The following is a 19,389-nucleotide window of genomic DNA, read 5'->3' as shown; positions in this document are numbered from 1 at the left end:
TATTGCTGCCATGATATCACACAATCAATGTATAAAAGGCTCATTATTTGTTCTGTCTAAAACCTGATGAAGTCCAAGACACGAAACACGTTGGTTTTGCTTTTAACAATTAAGAAGCGTTCTTATTAACTTCCACTGTCCTCTAAGAGTTCTGGATCTCCTCTCTGTCACACAATCACCACCACAAGAGAAACATTTGATTAAATGAAGAATCCGAGGTGAAATCAGGTCAGGTTTAGTCTCTTTATTTGGGTTAGGATAGAAGAGGGTGCAGGGTCTGAGGACAAGCTTTTACAGTGACTGTGGCAGAGGTACGCAGCACATTTCCTTCAATCTTAGAACCCTAGAAGTCTAGAACCCTAGATACCGTTCCCTCTTCTAGCCACGACAACAGACCCACACACACATCCGTACCCCCATAGATCAGAGTCAAAGGAGACACATTAGTCGTCTCGTTTTGGGCTGAATTTAGGTTTGAAGAGAAACAGGATGGTTGGATGAAAAATAAATTATGCGAGGGGGAAAAGAGAGAGAGAGAGGGGAAGGGAGGGGTCTGAAAATAACAGAGACGGGGAGAGAGAGAGAAATATAGAGAATATCTAGCTATCTACCTATCAACCCACCACATCTGGTCTTTGTTGATCGGTGAGTTGTTGTCGTTGTTTATTTACGTCAATAGTCTTAGAATCCATTGTTGTTTCGTGGTGTTGACGTATCTGTCCAATCAGGGCGGTTGTACGCCACAAGTCTTACATCTCCCAAACAGGTAGAGGGTGTCGTCTCAAGAGGGGGGAAAACAAGTACCTCCCTCCATCCCTCGCTCTCTCCCTCCCTCTAAAACAAAAGATCTAACCACGGAGAGGATCACCGGGGGGGTGAGGGGTCGGATGGAGGGATGGAGGGAGCTTTCTATCTTCCTATAGATAGGGTGCTTTCTTCCTGTCCCTTTTAGCCTTCCCCCCTCCTCCTCCTCCTCTACTGTGCCCTTCCTCCGCCTCTCCTCCGCTCACTCTCTTTCTCGCCCTCTGGGACCCTCACTTGCTGGACAAGGTGTAGCAGCCGTGCTGGTGCCACTGCATGTCGCGGATACGCCTCACAGACTGGAACTGGGGGTGCCGGGCACCGAACTCGTTGAAGTGCCGGTACTCACCCTTCTCCAGGAGGTACTGGGAACCACGGTATCCAGGGAACTGGTAACCCACCCAGCTGGAAGAAAACAGCAGAGGACAAGGGGGATGAGTGGAGGGATGGAGGGAGGGAGATAGATGGGAGAGAGATGGGAGAGAGAGGAGAAGTTGGAAAGGGCTGAGTGAATGAGGGCTGGAATGGGGGAAGAGAGGGACATAGATGGGAGAAAGCGAGAGGAGGAAGAAGAGATGAACAGAGGCCGAGAAATAAAGACAGAGAGAGAGAATCAATAGTGTGAGATAGAGAGAGAGGGCAGGAGGGACACAGAGGTAGAGAAATTAGCAAAGAAGAGTAAAGTAGAAAAGAAAGCGAGAACCGACGGAGACAAAGAGAAAAGATGAGAAGCCGACAGCATCAGAGGAACAGGCAGGGGAGTTGGAAGCTGTGAGGGAGAGAGATGTCTTGTTAAAAAGAGGTATTGATCTGTTTGTCACGTTTTGCCTGTTGTGCCACAGGTACCTGTCTGTCCGTTTGATGTTTCAACCAGAGGGGAACCTGTCTACTCACTGTGGGCCAAACACATCTATGAAGGAACTGGACCAATCTCCTCTCTCACTGTGCAGATACACTGGAGAGACGAAGCTCACATGCACACAGATACACACACACACACATGTACATGAACGAACACACACAAACAAACTGTGCTATATAAAACCCTTTGTTCTGATTCTGAAGAGGCTGTTTAAAACAGGAAAGACATCCTGACATCAGTCCTGCTGCCTTATGAAAAGTGAATCACAGATCTTCAGGGATACGTCCCAAATGGTGCCCTAGTCCCTATTTAGTACACTACTTTGACCAGGGCCCATAGTGCATATGAAGGGTATAGGGTGCCATTTGAGAGGCAGACTAGATTCTATTTGAAGTATGTAGACACAGGAAGCCAGAGGGAAACAGAGAACCTATATATTAAATGATCTTCTAAATGGAACCCCTCTGACAATTAAAACTATTGTGGAAACCTTCGTCATTCCAAACTATTTTAGGAACAGTTTCTGAATTCTATTATTTACATAGGAACGACTCAGCCATTTGAAATGAATGAATAATTTGTACAATAGATTACAAACGATCTAAGGTATCTAGGTTTGGTGATGCCTGGTTTTTATGTCATAATGACATTACTGTCTCATCCACTTCCTGCTCTATCTCGTCCTATAGACCAATGGCATGTTTGTCTGCGATGTGGGTGTGTCGTGTTGCCGCAGCGAGGACCACTCACCTTCCGCAGCTGACCATGATGCTGCCGACCCTATCGGTGAATCCGTAGGAGAACAGAGAGGGAACATCATCATCCATGATCTCCATCTTACGACCCTTGAACTCTCCAACCTCGAACAGGCAGATCTTGTGCTTCTCAGGGTCCTGAGAGAGAGGGGAGAGGGGGAAAGAGGGGAGGTAGGTGGGGGAGAGAGAGAGGTGGAGTTAAAAACGAACATAACATAACTAACAGATAACAGGCCGAACTGATCAATTTGGATAAATTAATGGATGGATGGATGGATGGATGGATGAGTAGATGGATGGATGAGTAGATGGATGGATGGATGGATGGATGGATGGATGGATGGATGGATGGATGGATGGATGGATGGATGGATGGATGGATGGATGGATGGATGGATGAGTAGATGGATGGATAAATGAATGAATGAATGAATGAATGAATGAATGAATGAATAGATGAATGAATATGGATGGATGGATGGATGGATGGATGGATGGATGGATGGATGGATGGATGGATGGATGAGTAGATGGATGAGTAGATGGATGGATGGATGGATGGATGGATGGATAAATGAATGAATAGATGAATATGGATGGATGTTAAGAGAGATGATTACTAACAGCAGAAATACATGATTATCAGATACGTGCATGTAAATGTATTCTGGCCAATGACAGAGATGTAGTGCTGGAGAGATGGAAGGACAGAGTGATGGGGAGAGACAAATGGAGGAGTGTGTGACATACCATGCGGACGGGCCTGAAGGACAGCAGGTAGTCATTCTTCTGACAGTTGCTCCAGGAGTCCCAGCGTGGGTACTCTCCCTTCTCCAGGATGAACATCTCACCACAGAAGTTCATCTGCTCATAACCCACAAAACTGATAGAGGGAGAAAGGGGGAGAGAGAGGGAGTGAGAGAGGGAGGGAGAGGGGAAGAGGGGTAAGGGAGGGGGAGAGAGAGGAGAGGGGGAGAGAGAGAGGCAGAAACACATTGAGAACCATGGTTGCAGCAACATTTGATAGGAATAAATGTTAGTTTGTGTTAGATTGACAAACAGGTATGGGTGTGTCATAGTAACGTTAGTGTAGGGAAAAGATTTCACTACAAGTGCATGTGGGAATTAGGTGTGTGTTGGTGAAGCTGAGGTGTGTGTGTGTGTGACACAAATTAGGTGTGTGTGTGTCGAGGGACAGGCTGGTACTCACGGCCCGCAGTCGACACGCAGGGAGCGGACCCTGTCCATGCCCATGTCACACACGTTCATGCACTCATTGGTGATCTCCATACAACGACCCTGGAAGTTCTCCTGGTCGAAGACGCACATCTGAGATGGAGGGAGAGAGGGAGGGAGGGAGGGAGGGAGGGGTAGAGAGAGAAAGAGGTGGAGGGAGGGAGGGAGGGAGGGAGGGAGGGAGGGAGGGAGGGAGGGAGGGAGGGAGGGAGGGAGGGAGGGAGGGAGGGAGGGAGGGAGGGAGGGAGGGAGGGGAGGGAGGGTGCGAGGGAGGGTGCGAGAGAGAGAGAGAGAGAGAGAGAGGAGAAAGATAAAAGAGATAAAAAAGAGAGAAATTAGTTTAATTCTCACATCTTTTTCTTTGAGGCTGAACTGTGTAATGTAACAAAACAAACACTTTCTGAATCGCAAATGGTCCCCTATTCCCTATATAGTGCACTTGGGCTCTGGTCAAAAGTAGTGCTCTACATATGAAATAGGGGGCCATTTTGGACACAGACACTGTCCTTGTGTGATTCTCTTAGAACGCCTCCACACACACATAGCTATGGCAACTGTGACTTACCACCACAGGCAACTACAGGCATTGTGTGGAAACAGTGTGTGAGTAGTTACGTACGAGTGTCAAAGTACCAACAATTATATAACATATATGTGTGGCCATCTGGTTTTGTATGCGTACATTATATGTGTGTGTGTATATATACGTGTGTGTGTGTGTGTGTGTGTGTATGCATGAATGTGTTTGTGTGTGTATGTGTGTGAATGTGTGCGTGTGTGTGTGTGTGTGTGTGTGTGTGGTGTGTGTGTGTGTGTGTGTGTGTGTGTGTGTGTGTGTGTGTGTGTGTGTGTGTGTGTGTGTGTGTGTGTGTGTGTGTGTGTGTGTGTGTGTGTGTGTGTGTGTGTGTGCGTGTGCGTGTGTATATGCATGCAGGTGTGTTACCTTGTAGGCGTTCATGCCCATCTCAGATCTCTTCCCCTGGGCGGCCTTGCCGTCGGTCTGGGAAGCAGATTTCGACTTATCTCCAGACATGATGACTGGAACAAAAACAGAGGGATGACAGAGGGAAGGAAATTAAAGGAGGTAAAGAAATGTACGAGGGTTCAACACACTGCTGCTAAGTTTAATGCTGTTTAAACAGACACAGCTCATTTACCACTTTATCCCATTGAAGTCTACAACTTTTACCCAAACGTACTGTGTTCTAGACAGTAGACGGTACCCCTGCTTTACTCCTTAGCTCCTTAGCAAAGCCTGTAATTGATCAACGGAACAGAAAAATATGAGTAGCCATCTTGGATGAGGTTCAACCACATGACCCCTACTGGCCACTTTAAATTTTTCCTCGAGTTCCCTTACGATCCAAACATCAATAAGAACAGAAATTAAGAGTTTGTTGTTGTTGTTTGCCCATGTAAAGCATGTCCACTTAAAAGTAAATGAATCTCCAATGTAAAAGAGTCAACCAGATATTATAGAAAACAAGAACCTACAGATTCATTCAACAATCCCTGTGGAACTAGATAAAACACGTCATTGAAGGAAAATAAGTTATTTATGTGTTCTGTCTAGTTACTATGAGGCCATTTAGAGTGACCTGTATTTGAATTTGACGTTTGAGATACATAATCTATCCCTCTCTCATCCCCCATTTTCCCTCTTCCCCCATCTCTCTGTATCTCTGTGTGCCCGTCTCTTACCTCTGCTCAGTGTGTGGGTACAGGAGTGGGCTCAGGCGGTCAGTGTGTGAGAGGAGAGGGCCCTCCCGGACCTTTTATATGCTGGCGCCCAGAGAGGGGGGATTAGAGTGACAGAGAGAAACCCGCTGAGCTCACAGCCAGGGAAGAATAGAAATCCCCCCATCATCAAAGAGAGAGAGAGAGAGAGAGAGAGAGAGAGAGAGAGAGAGAGAGAGAGAGAGAGAGAGAGAGAGAGAGAGAGAGAGAGAGAGAGAGAGAGAGAGAGAGAGAGAGAGAGAGAGAGAGAGAGAGAGAGAGAGGAGAGAGAGAGAGAGATGTAAATACTGCATGAGTACAGAGATATGTATGGTAGTTGGTGATTGAAGTGTTGTCATGATGCACAGGTCTGTCTGTGAAGTTTTTAAATCTTATTGATTTTGTACGTTTCTTAAATATTTATTTATTTATTTTTTACCTTTATTTAAGTCAGTTAAGAACAAATTCTTATTTACAATGCCGGCCTACCAAAAGGCACAATGCCTCCTGCGGGGACGGGGGACGGGGGACGGGGGACGGGGGACGGGGGACGGGGGACGGGGGACTGGGGACGGGGGGACGGGGGACTGGGATTAAACATAAATATATATATATATAAAATATAAATATAGGACATCATTTTGGACCTGGAACATGTTTTCATGGAACACTGTCATTTCCTCCACTATATATGAAGTCCTTATTCCTTCTCAGTTTTATTCATCCTTGGTTCTACTGTTTCTGTTTCACTCCCACTGGAAAGCCAGGTGTCCAACAGAAACCTGGGCCCATATTCATAATGCGTGCTGATCTAGGATCAGGTCCCCCGGTCCATCTAATCTTATTTATTATGATCTAACAGGAAAAACTGATCCTAGATCAGCACTACTTTGAGATGCGTTATGAATACGGACCCAAATCCTAGATCTGAGCTAAAGGTTATGATTGGTATTTGTAATTGTATTTATTATGGATCCCAATTAGTTCCTGCCAAGACAGCAGCTACTCTTCCTGGGGTCCAACAAAATAAAAAATTAAAAGTAACAAAATGTATACCATTTTAAAAACATTACAGTACATTCACAGATGTCTCAACACACTGGTGTTGGGGTGGGGACATTTGATCCTAGATCAGTAATTAGAAGTAACATCTGTTTGGAGAGAGATTGGTTGAGAGAGCAGAGAGATAGATGGATCTCATTTGATAATATTTGATGGATAATAAAATTGTCTTATGGACAAGAAGATACATGTTTGAAAATCATATGTTCTATGGTAGTATGGTAGTATAGTAGTATGGTCTATGGTAGTATGGTCTATGGTAGTATGGTAGTATAGTAGTATGGTCTATGGTAGTATGGAAGTATGGTAGTATGGTAGTATGGTCTATGGTAGTATGGTAGTATAGTAGTATGGTCTATGGTCTATGGTAGTATGGAAGTATGGTAGTATGGTAGTATGGTCTATGGTAGTATGGTAGTATGGTAGTATGGTAGTATGGTCTATGGTAGTATGGTAGTATGGTAGTGTGATAGTATGGTCTATGGTCTATGGTAGTATGGAAGTATGGTAGTATGGTAGTATGGTCTATGGTAGTATGGTAGTATGGTAGTATGGTAGTGTGATAGTATGGTCTATGGTCTATGGTCTATGGTAGTATGGAAGTATGGAAGTATGGTAGTATGGTCTATGGTAGTATGGAAGTATGGTAGTATGGTCTATGGTAGTATGGAAGTATAGTAGTATGGCCTATGGTCTATGGTAGTGTGGAAGTATGGTAGTATGGTCTATGGTAGTATGGTAGTATGGTAGTATGGTCTGTGGTAGTATGGTAGTATGGTCTATGGTCTATGGAAGTATGGTAGTGTGGTAGTATGGTCTATGGTAGTATGGTAGTATGGTCTATGGTAGTATAGTAGTATGGTATATGGTCTATGGTAGTATGGAAGTATGGTAGTATGGTCTATGGTAGTATGGTAGTATGGTCTGTGGTAGTATAGTAGTATGGTAGTATGGTAGTGTGGTAGTATGGTCTATGGTAGTATGGTAGTATGGTCTATGGTAGTATGGTAGTATGGTGGTATGGTCTATGGTAGTATGGTAGTATGGTATATGGTAGTATGGTAGTATGGTCTATGGTAGTATGGTCTATGGTAGTATGGTAGTATGGTCTATGGTAGTATGGTAGTATGGTCTATGGTAGTATGGTAGTATGGTCTATGGTAGTATGGTCTATGGTAGTATGGTAGTATGGTCTATGGTAGTATGGTAGTATGTTAGTGTGGTCTATGGTAGTATGGTCTATGGTAGTATGGTAGTGTGGTCTATGGTAGTATGGTCTATGGTAGTATGGTCTATGGTAGTATGGTAGTATGGTAGTGTGGTCTATGGTAGTATGGTAGTGTGGTCTATGGTAGTATGGTCTATGGTAGTATGGTCTATGGTAGTATGGTAGTATGGTAGTGTGGTCTATGGTAGTATGGTAGTATGGTCATGTGAATAGGCCAACTATCTATAATAGGGATTATTAATTAAATATATAGGGTTAGAACATAACAATGTAGCTTTTCAGCGGTTGTTTTTTAAAACATATTCTTCCTGACTTCTCAGAAATGGCCCCTTAGTGCAGGTAAAGTGACTTCTACATCCCTATTATAGATAGTTGGCCTACTTTTGGTGAGGTACACAACATGAATCATCTCACTGCCCATGTAGCATCGTCAGTAAATGTACAGCTATTGAGTGAATTGTCATCTCACCAACATGGACATGTTCATGTTAAATTGTATGTCTTTTTACATTCGATAAAACAATTTAATGACACATGATCAAGTAGCAGGCCTCATGTTAGACACCACTGAACTATACCAACATGGCAAATATACAAAATACTTCACGACACTGTGACATAGAGTAGGACCAATTAGATCTAAATGGTGATCTAAGGTCAGTTTATATGATTTCCCTCCTAATGATACAGCTTAGAATATGGAGAGGTTAAGCTGATCCTAGAACTGTGCCTTGAGACAGTTCCTAATCCTAAATGGCACCCTGTTCCCTATTTTAGTGCACAATTATTTATTTTTTTACCCCCTTTGTCTCCCCAATTTCGTGGTATCCAATTGTTAGTAGTTACTGTCTTGTCTCATCGCTACAACTCCTGTACGGACTCGGGAGAGGCGAAGGTCAAGAGCCATGTGTCCTCCGAAACACAACCCAAGCCGCACTGCTTCTTAACACAGCGCACATCCAACCCAGAAGCCAGCCACACCAATGTGTCGGAGGAAACACAGTATACCTAGCCAGCATGCACTGCGCCCAGCCCACCACAGGAGTCACTAGTGCGTGATGTGAGGTTATCCCCAAACCATCCCTCGGACGACGCTAGGCCAATTGTGTGCCGCCCCATGGGCCTCCCTGTCGCGGCCGGCTGCGACAGACCCTGGGCTCGAACCCAGAGTCTCTGGTGGCACAGCCTTAGACCACTGCGCCACCCGGGAGGCCCCTTAGTGCACAATTTTTGACCGGGACCCATAGGAAATAGGGTGCCATTTGGAACATAGTCACAGTTTCCACCTCATACCAGAGGTTCATGGTCTGTACAGTAGCCATTTTGGATCTGTGCCCTCATCACTTCTGAACAGTAGCATGTCTGGATGGGAGGAGTCTGTGGCGATGCCACACAACAGAATGTTCAGATAGATATGTATCAAGTAGAACAGTCACATAGAATAGGGATTATGGCAGTGGTTCCCAAACTTGGGGGTCAGGACTCCATGTGGCATCCCTTAAAATTGAAATGGGATTCCCTGAGAAAATCTGTAATCTCATCAAACAAATGAACACCCTTTCCCTATTCAAATGGGCATAGAACCTATTATGGTCAACTAACAGCCTTTTACACTATTAGAATACGCTTTCGTGACATTATTATTGTGTTATATGTGTTGGGCCAGGCTGCTGGACCTTACATTGTGTGAATATCAACCATAGAGCTGGAAAGAGGTCTCATCTTTGTATCTGTGCCATTATGGAAACTGTGATAGCATGGGCAGCGCCATTGAGGCTATCTCCATTGAAAATAGTAAATGTTCTACTTTTGTGGTGCTGGAGTCCTGAACCAAATGTTGTGTGTCATTCATTCATTGTGGCCACTAAATGATGATATAGAATAACAGCCATTAACAAACCAGAGGCAACCCAATTTGAAGATGCTCTGCTCCCTCCAAACCCTTAGGAATCCCCATCCAGTTGACTACTTTAAAATGGTGGAAGCCCTCAATGACAATGTCCATGCTAAAATGGGTTATAACCGAGTTGATTCCTCTAAATATCTCTATGATATGAACCCACAGCGTTAACTAAGGCATAAAGCCTTTCTAAATGGTATCCTCTCCATTTTCTAGTGTCAATTTGGTGGTCATGTGTGTTTTAGGTGTCCCCAACCAATTGTGTTTTTTTGTTTGTTTCTTTGCGTTGTTTGTAACTCTTTTTTTTATTTATTATTTTGCACATAATGTTATTTTTGTAAATAACAGCTGGTGCATGATATCTTAGGAAGTCTTGAGCTATTGCTCGCCTGAGGTAGAGTATCTCATGATAAGCTGTAGACCACACTATCTACCTAGAAAGTTTTCATCTTTATTTCTCATAGCTGTTTATATACCACCAGAGACTGAGGCTGGCACTAAGACCCCATTGAATGAGCTGTATTCCGCCAAAAGCAAACAAGAAAACGTTCACCCAGACGTGGCACTCCTAGCAGACGGGAACTTGAACGCAGGGAAACTTACATCCGTGTTACCAAATTTCAGCATGTTAAATGTTCAACCAGAGGGAAAAAATCTCTGGACCACCTTTTCTCCACACACAAAGAGACGCATACAAAGCTCTCCCTCGCTCTCCATTTGGCAAATCTGACCATAATTCTATCCTCCTGATTCCTGCAAAAATGAAAGCAGGAGGCACCTGTGTCTCTGTCAATAAAAAAGTGGTCAGATGAAGCAGATGCTAAGCTAAAGGACTGTTTTGCTAGCACAGACTGGAATGTGTTCTGGGATTCCTCCGATGGCATTGAGGAGTACATCACATCAGTCATCGGCTTCATCAATAAGTGCATCGATGACGTCATCCCCACAGTGACCGTACGTACATACCCCAACCAGAAGCAATGGATGACAGGCAACATCCGCATTGAGCTAAAGGCTAGAGCTGCCGCTTTCAAGGAGCGGGACTCTCACCTGGAAGCTTATAAGAAATCCCGCTCTGCCCTCTGACGAACCATCAAACAGCCAAGCGTCAATACAGGACTAAGATGGAATCGACCTATACCGGCTCTGAAGCTCGTGGGATGTGGCAGGGCTTGCAAACCATTACAGGCTACAGCGGGAAGCACAGCCGAGAGCTGCCCAATGACACGAGCCTACCAGACGAGCTAAACTACTTCTATGCTCGCTTCGAGGCAAATAACACTGAGACATGCATGAGAGCACCAGCTGTTCCGGAAGAGTGTGTGATCACGCTCTCCGCAGCTGATGTGGGTAAGACCTTTAAACAGGTCAACATTCAAAAGCCCGCAGGGCCAGACGGATTACCAGGACATGTACTGTGACCATGCGCTGACCAACTGGCAAGTGTCTTCACTGACATTTTCAAACTCTCCCTGTCCAAGTCCTTAATAACAAGATGTATTAAGCAGACCACCATAGTCCCTGTGTCCAAGAACACTAAGGTAACCTGTCTAAATGACTACCGACCCGTAGCACTCACGTCTGTTGCCATGGAGTGCTTTGAATGGCTGGTTATGGCTCACATCAACACCATTATCCCAGAAACCCTAGATCCACTCCAATTTGCATACCACCCCACCAGATCAACAGATGATGCAATCTCTATTGCACTCCACACAGCCCTTTCCCACCTTGACAAAAGGAACACCTATGTGAGAATGCTATTCATTGACTACAGCTCGACATTCAACACCATAGTGCCCTCAGAACTCAATCAATAAGCTAAGGACCCTGGGACTTAACACCTCCCTCTGCAACTGGATCCTGGACTTCCTGACGGGCCGCCCCCAGGTGGTAAGGGTAGGTAACAACACATCCGCCACGCTGATCCTCAACACAGGGGCCCCTCAGGGGGTGTGTGCTCAGTCCCCTCCTGTTCACTCAAGACTGCATGGCCAGACACGACTCCAACACCATCATTAAGTTTGCCGTTGACACTACAGTGGTAGGCCTGATCATCGACAACGACGAGACAGCCTACAGGGAGGAGGTCAGAGACCTGGCCGTGGGGTGCCAGGACAACAACCTCTCCCTCAACGTGATCAAGACAAAGGAGATGATTGTGGACTACATGCAAAAGAGGACCGAGTACGCCCCCATTTTCATTGACGGGGCTGTAGTGGAGAAGGTTGAGAGCTTCAAGTTCCTTGGTGTCCACATCACCAACAAACTAACATGGTCCAAGCACACCAAGACAGTCGTGAAGAGGGCATGACAAAACCTATTCCCCTTCAGGAAACCGAAAAGATTTGGCATGGGTCCTCAGATCCTCAAAAGGTTCTACAGCTGCACCATCGAGAGCATCCTGGCTGTTTGCATCACTGCCTGGTATGGCAACTGCTTGGCCTCCGACCGCAAGGCACCACCGAGGGTAGTGAAAACAGCCCAGTACATCACTGGGGCCAAGCTTCCTGCCATCCAGGACCTCTAGACCAGGCGGTGTAAGAGGAAGGCCCTAAAAATCATCAAAGACTCCAGCCACCCTAGTAATAGACTGTTCTCTCTGCTACTGCATGGCAAGCGGTACCGGAGCGCCAAGTCTAGGTCCAAGAGGCTTTTAAACAGCCCAAAGCCATAAGACTCCTGAATATCTAATCAAATGGCTACCTAGACTATTTGCATTGCCCCCCCCCCTCTTTCACACCACTGCTACTCTCTGTAGTTATCATCTATGCATTGTCACTTTAATAACTCTACCTACATATACATATTACCTCAACTAACCACTGCCCCCACACATTGAATCTGTACCGGTACCCCCCCTGTGTATAGTCTCGCTATTGTTATTTTACTGTTGCTCTTTAATTACTTGTTACTTTTATTTCTTAATCTTATCCATATTTTTTAAACTGCATTGTTGGTTAGGGCTTGTAAGTAAGCATTTCACTGTAAGGTCTACACTTGTTGTATTCGGCGCATGTGACTAATAAAATACAATTTGATTTGATTTGATTAAGGAATCACAACAGCTCTATGAAAGGCATTTTCATCTGCAACATCTAAGTAGGATGCCCCACTACAGCACGTTCAGATAGAAATATATCATGTAGAATATACATGCTACTCATTCATATAGGAATCATGTCAGTTACAAGACATTTCTATCTGCACCATTTGGAAAGAAATCGGCTCGAGGCTCGGCTCTCTCCTCTAGACCACTTTTAAAATCTTGACATTTCAGTCATCAATTTGCTGCCTGCATCAACATGATTTAAAAATAGCCTCTCTGGTATGTAAATGTGGAATTCCTACCTTAATGTTCTTAGTCTAAAATCTGCAACCTCACTGTTCAAATAATGTTGTTGCACATGAAATATACCAAATATGAAGTTTGTATGGAACCAGCCTGCCATAACCTCCTCAAATGTTCTAGCTCAGAGGTCAAGGGTTAAATTAGGTCATCAGGAACTGTGTGTGTGTGTGTGTGGAGGGGGGGGGGGCACCATGACAACCGTGTGAACTCACCAGTACTATGGGCTTGGATAAACAGAACATCATGTATTGGCCTAACATCTCTAGTATAGCCTAGCCTACTGCTGGAACCTACTACAATTTTAGCTCACTTTAAAAAATGTATGGCTGTGACTTGACCTTTTGCTTCTATAGAATAGGCTATATAACTAGGGTTAGTATATTAGGCTATATCAATACTAACATCTAATTTGATTGAAGTCATTGTGATAGGCAAGGCAGCTATTTCATAACATTATCTCTACATTTAACTGAAGTCACACTCTTTGACACTAATTTCTATTTTCCATCATTTTCCTAAATGTTTTCCTCTAAAAGCACACAGTGGTCTGACCACAGCACAGGAGAGGTAAATTCTTGTCATTCTCTACCTACAGCCAGGTCATTGTTAACGCTCTACCTACAGCCCGGCCATTGTTAATGCTATACGATGGCACTGCTGACCTATACGAATATAACGGCATTCGGCCCAACACTGGGCCCCCCCCATTCACTCTGAACGGACCGCGAACATCACTGTCCCACCATGCATTCAACCGGTACTATGTTATCTGCTGAGTCAACAAGGCGCACACCCGACCGCATAGGAAACAAATAAAGGGAGAGAGGGAGAGGGGGGACGGACGGACGGACTCGTGTATTGCTCACACGGCCGCGCGCACCATAGGACACATTTACGCACGGATACATAGAGGGGTGCCGAAATAGAAACACGCGCACGGGCGTGCTAACTTTACCCCCAACTCACTTACACCTCACTCACACAGACATGATGAAACGCGCACACGCACGCACGTTGTCGCCAGTGGAGACACGCGGGCCACCGTGGACTGCCGTATAAAACAGAAGAGCCAGATTCTCACAAAACTCTATGTAAAAGGATTGGCGCGTGAGAGAGGAGAGGAGACGAACCAGGTAAGCCCCCGGTCCTGGTTGAACCGAATAGCCCATGGTGTTTCAACAGAACAGATGTAGGCCTAGGCTATCCACCCGCGTAACACTCATAATTGGATAAACATTTTGAGAAGTATTTCTTAGCCTATATTTATAAAAATATTAAATGTAATTGTAGGCCTAGTCCAAATAGGGTTCGTTGTTGGTGATGGAATAAATATAGGCTGTTATTAGAAATTGATAACGTTAAGTTATTGGATTTTGTGTTGGCTTATGTTACAGTATGTTTTATAAAATGGTTTTAACCAGTTTTTAACTTTTACATTTAAAAAAAAAACACTTTTTGTAAGGATTGTCACAACATCTTTGGGGATATGCTATACTACGCTACCATGACCTTTTATTAGAGTTTGTAAGGATTGTCACAACATCTTTGGGGATATGCTATACTACGCTACCATGACCTTTTATTAGAGTTTGTAAGGATTGTCACAACATCTTTGGGGATATGCTATACTACGCTACCATGACCTTTTATTAGAGTTTATAAGGATTGTCACAACATCTTTGGGGATATGCTATACTACGCTACCATGACCTTTTATTAGAGTTTGTAAGGATTGTCACAACATCTTTGGGGATATGCTATACTACGCTACCATGACCTTTTATTAGAGTTTATAAGGATTGTCACAACATCTTTGGGGATATGCTATACTACGCTACCATGACCTTTTATTAGAGTTTATAAGGATTGTCACAACATCTTTGGGGATATGCTATACTACGCTACCATTAGCTTTTATTCGAGTTTGTGGATGATGGCAGTAATGTTAGTTGTTTGTGGTTCCATAAATTGGTTCCATCAGAATGGAAATAATATCAGAGTGACATCTCGAACATGAGGACATTTCCAGACATCATCATTAACATATTTTATAGATTACTGGGAATGCTTAAACAATATTAAAGGATTTTAATACATTGAATTGTAATCTATCCTAGTTTAAATGATGAAACTTCCCTCTCATGCCACCTCTCTCTCCCCTCTCTCTCCCCCTTCTCTCTCTCTCTCCCCCCCTCTCTCTCTCCCTCCCCCTCTCTCTATAGACATGAATAGAGCTACTAAAACCCACATGACCTCCCCCATGTTTTTCCCTGGCATGGGTATGGCCCCTTTTTTCAAGGTGATCTCACACACACACATATTTAAATCATCGATTATATGATTTACACAAACACACTAATATGTATCTATCTGTCGCTGTAGGTGACTGTGTTTGAGCAGGAGCACTTCCAGGGCAAGTGCCAGGAGTTCACCTCTGAGTGCTGTAACATCCAGAACTGTGGTCTGGACAACATCCGTTCTATCAGAGTGGAGAGTGGAGCGTGAGTCTCTTACAACCCTGGTTGTCTGTGGAGGCTGTGTGTGTGAGTGGAGGTATCGGTGTGTGTGTGTGTGAATGTAACTAGTCAGTAACTCTCTTCTCCTCTCTGTTCTCTTCTATCTCTGAATGTAACTAGTCAGTAACTCTCTCCTCCCTCTCTGTCCTCTTCTATCTCTGAATGTAACTAGTCAGTAACTCTCTTCTCCTCTCTGTTCTCTTCTATCTCTGAATGTAACTAGTCAGTAACTCTCTTCTCCTCTCTGTCCTCTTCTATCTCTGAATGTAACTAGTCAGTAACTCTCTCCTCCTCTCTGTCCTCTTCTGTCTCTGAATGTAACTAGTCAGTAACTCTCTCCTCCCTCTCTGTCCTCTTCTGTCTCTGAATGTAACTAGTCAGTAACTCTCTCCTCCTCCCTCTCTGTCCTCTTCTGTCTCTGAATGTAACTAGTCAGTAACTCTCTCCTCCCTCTCTGTCCTCTCTATCTCTGAATGTAACTAGTCAGTAACTCTCTCCTCCTCCCTCTCTGTCCTCTTCTGTCTCTGAATGTAACTAGTCAGTAACTCTCTCCTCCTCCCTATCTGTCCTCTTCTGTCTCTGAATGTAACTAGTCAGTAACTCTCTCCTCCTCTCTGTCCTCTTCTATCTCTGAATGTAACTAGTCTGTAACTCTCTCTCCTCCTCTCTGTCCTCTTCTATCTCTGAATGTAACTAGTCAGTAACTCTCTCTCCTCCTCTCTGTCCTCTTCTATCTCTGAATGTAACTAGTCAGTAACTCTCTCCTCCCTCTCTATCTCTGAATGTAACTAGTCAGTAACTCTCTCCTCCTCTCTGTCTCTGAATGTAACTAGTCAGTAACTCTCTCTCCTCCTCTCTGTCCTCTTCTATCTCTGAATGTAACTAGTCAGTAACTCTCTCTCCTCCTCTCTGTCCTCTTCTATCTCTGAATGTAACATATCAGTAACTCTCTCCTCCTCTCTATCTCTGAATGTAACTAGTCAGTAACTCTCTCCTCCTCTCTGTCCTCTTCTATCTCTGAATGTAACTAGTCAGTAACTCTCTCCTCCTCTCTGTCCTCTTCTATCTCTGAATGTAACTAGTCAGTAACTCTCTCTCCCTACCCCTGTAGCTGGGTGGGCTTTGAGCATCATGACTTCCAGGGCCAGCAGTTCATCCTGGAGAGAGGAGAGTACCCCCACTGGGACGCCTACAGCGGCTCCCTGTCCTACCACGTGGAGCGCCTCATGTCCCTGCGCCCCATCTACTGCGCTGTGAGGACTGTGTGTGTGTGTGTGTGTGTGTGTGTGTGTGTGTGTGGGAGAGAGAAATACAGCGAGAGATGGATACATAGAGAGCATGGGAAAGAGTGTCAGTATTATATGTTAGTGTTTATAGAAAACAGTGGTCAGTATTCTATGTTAGTGTTTATAGAAGACAGTATTCTATGTTAGTGTTTATAGAAGACAGTATTCTATGTTAGTGTTTATAGAAGACAGTGGTCAGTATTCTATGTTAGTGTTTATAGAAGACAGTGGTCAGTATTCTATGTTAGTGTTTATAGAAGACAGTGGTCAGTATTCTATGTTAGTGTTTATAGAAGACAGTATTCTATGTTAGTGTTTATAGAAGACAGTGGTCAGTATTCTATGTTAGTGTTTATAGAAGACAGTATTCTATGTTAGTGTTTATAGAAGACAGTGGTCAGTATTCTATGTTAGTGTTTATAGAAGACAGTGGTCAGTATTCTATGTTAGTGTTTATAGAAGACAGTGGTCAGTATTCTATGTTAGTGTTTATAGAAGACAGTATTCTATGTTAGTGTTTATAGAAGACAGTGGTCAGTATTCTATGTTAGTGTTTATAGAAGACAGTATTCTATGTTAGTGTTTATAGAAGACAGTGGTCAGTATTCTATGTTAGTGTTTATAGCAGACAGAGAGAAGGATAGAGTACTGTATGTGTCAGTCTGTATGAGAAAGCAAAAAGGAAACTAACTAACTGAGATTGTGTCCTATCGTGTTTATCCCTCCCACTCTCTCTCCCCTTCTCTCTTCCACTCCCTCTATCCTGTCTCTCCCTCTATCCTGTCTCTCCCTCTATCCTCTCTCTCCCTCTATCCTCTCTCCCCCTCTATCATCGCTCCACCCTCCTCCTCTATCCTCTCTCTATCCTCTCTCTCCCTCTATCCTCTCTCTCCCTCTATCCCCCTCTATCCTCACTCTCCCTCTATCCTCGCTCCACCCTCCTCTTCTATCCTCTCTCTCCCTCTATCCTCTCTCTCCCTCTATCCTCTCTCCCCTCTATCCTCTCTCCCTCTATCCTCTCTCCCCCTCTATCCTCTCTCTCCCTCTATCCTCTCTCTCCCTCTATCCTCTCTCTCCCTCTATCCTCTCTCTCCCTCTATCCTCTCTCCCCCTCTATCCTCGCTCTCCCTGTATCCTCGCTCCACCCTCCCCTCTATCCTCTCTCCTCCTTCCCCTCCCAGTCCCACCAGAGCAGTCGTATGCAGATCTTTGAGAAAGAGAACTTCATGGGCCGCAGCGCTGAGCTGTGTGATGATTACCCCTCTCTGAGGGCCATGGGCTGGTGCATGCCCGAGGTCGGATCCATGCACATTCAGTGTGGCGCGTAAGTCAACATTAAACACAAGCACACACTCACTAATTAGATTCTGTACAAAAACACAATGGCACAAACCTCAGGAGGTTGGTGGTACCTTATTTGGGGGGGGGCTTGTGGTGACTGCTGGATCGAAATAAGTGTAATGGTATCAACCACGTGGTTTCTATGTGTTTGATGCCATTCCATTTGCTCTGATCCAGCTGTTATTATGAGACGTCCTCCCCTCAGCAGCCTCCACGGACACAAACACACTCCAATCTTGCTAATAGTGAAACAATTAAAGCAAAACATTGTGTGACAATTCTATTCAATGTCAAGCGAAACTCCACTCTAAGCCAAACATCTCTCCCACCCTCTGCACCCCACCTATCACCCTCTCTCTCCCTCCATCCCTCCCTTCCCCGCTCCGTCTCTCTCCACCCCCCCCACCCCCCCCGCTCCGTCTCTCTCCACCCCCCCACCCCCCCGCTCCCTCTCTCCTCTCTCCCTCCATCCCCACAGCTTTGTGTGCTACCAGTTCCCCGGCTACAGGGGTCAGCAGTACATCATGGAGTGTGAGAGACACAGTGGAGATTACCAGCACTGGAAGAACTGGGGCTCCCACTGCCAGACCCCCCAGATCCAGTCTATCCGCCGTATCCAGCACTAACCGGGCCCAGAGTGGACCGTACCCCTAACAGAGCCCCAGGCTTCGGCCTAGGGCTGGGTCTACTGGGGTCTTGTCACAGCACGGGCAACACAAACACAGTCAGTCAGAACCATCCCACAGTTTCTACTAACACATCTCAACTCCGTCACGGACGTCCTCAGATCCTCTGGTTGATAACACAACAGGGTATTATTCCTACGAGAGGCGACTCGTATATCAGTGCCGTAACGTCAACAGCAACGTGAGACGAGTTGAGTCATCACTGTAACACGTTATAGAGGACCGTTATAGTGTAATAACAGTCTTGCAGGTTGTAGTATATATATCACAGATATATATCAGGGACTTTGGTTGACCAGCACCAATAACAGCAATAGCCAGTAGTGGTGAGAGAGGAGGAGGAGGGAGATCATCACTGACCAATAAACTCATGCTCAACTCAGACCTGGGTCCTGTGTTCTTCTTGGGTAGTATATGTTTGTACACATTCACTATATACCGTACTATACACTGGGTAGTTTGGATACTGGATGCTGATTGGCTAAAACAGCATTCAGCCGTGTGTATGTGAGACCGTATACCATGACTATGACTTTGCGTCTTTTCCCCTTTATTAAAATGGCTACTTCAACAATAGGTTGGCATGACGATGTAGAAAATAAGCGTTTGATGAATTTGAGAGAAAACAAAACGGAAAGAACACTGTGA

At 44.8% G+C, this 19,389-nt stretch overlaps 2 protein-coding genes across 3 annotated transcripts; one reads left to right on the top strand and one right to left on the bottom strand.

Annotated features, from left to right (window-relative positions):
* Window positions 1-224: 224 nt before the first annotated feature.
* Window positions 225-5,480, bottom strand: LOC109880198 (beta-crystallin B1-like). 2 transcript variants are annotated; one of them, XM_031814686.1, is made up of 7 exons: window positions 5,356-5,402; window positions 4,854-4,909; window positions 4,598-4,692; window positions 3,629-3,747; window positions 3,169-3,301; window positions 2,414-2,556; window positions 225-1,206 (listed from the first exon to the last, which is right to left on the bottom strand). In XM_031814686.1, the coding sequence occupies exons 3-7, from the start codon at window positions 4,685-4,687 to the stop codon at window positions 1,035-1,037; spliced, it is 657 nt and encodes a 218-aa protein (XP_031670546.1). In that variant the 5' UTR covers window positions 4,688-4,692; window positions 4,854-4,909; window positions 5,356-5,402; the 3' UTR covers window positions 225-1,034. The 2 variants fall into 2 exon arrangements, with proteins under 2 accessions (XP_031670546.1, XP_031670545.1); XM_031814685.1 differs by lacking the exon at window positions 4,854-4,909 and having other exon boundaries at window positions 5,356-5,480.
* Window positions 5,481-13,741: 8,261 nt separating this feature from the next.
* On the top strand, window positions 13,742-19,119 carry LOC116360100 (beta-crystallin A1-like). The gene is made up of 6 exons (XM_031814687.1): window positions 13,742-14,045; window positions 15,135-15,211; window positions 15,295-15,413; window positions 16,540-16,681; window positions 17,896-18,038; window positions 18,534-19,119. Exons 2-6 carry the CDS (start codon window positions 15,137-15,139, stop codon window positions 18,679-18,681), a joined length of 627 nt encoding a protein of 208 aa, XP_031670547.1. The 5' UTR covers window positions 13,742-14,045; window positions 15,135-15,136; the 3' UTR covers window positions 18,682-19,119.
* The last annotated feature ends 270 nt before the right edge of the window (window positions 19,120-19,389 follow it).

The sequence above is a fragment of the Oncorhynchus kisutch genome, unplaced genomic scaffold, assembly GCF_002021735.2.
Source record: "Oncorhynchus kisutch isolate 150728-3 unplaced genomic scaffold, Okis_V2 Okis07a-Okis12b_hom, whole genome shotgun sequence".
In the NCBI taxonomy this organism is placed as follows: domain Eukaryota; kingdom Metazoa; phylum Chordata; class Actinopteri; order Salmoniformes; family Salmonidae; genus Oncorhynchus; species Oncorhynchus kisutch.
Note: the sequence above shows the minus strand (reverse complement) of the source record. Positions and strands in the feature narration are given on the sequence as shown.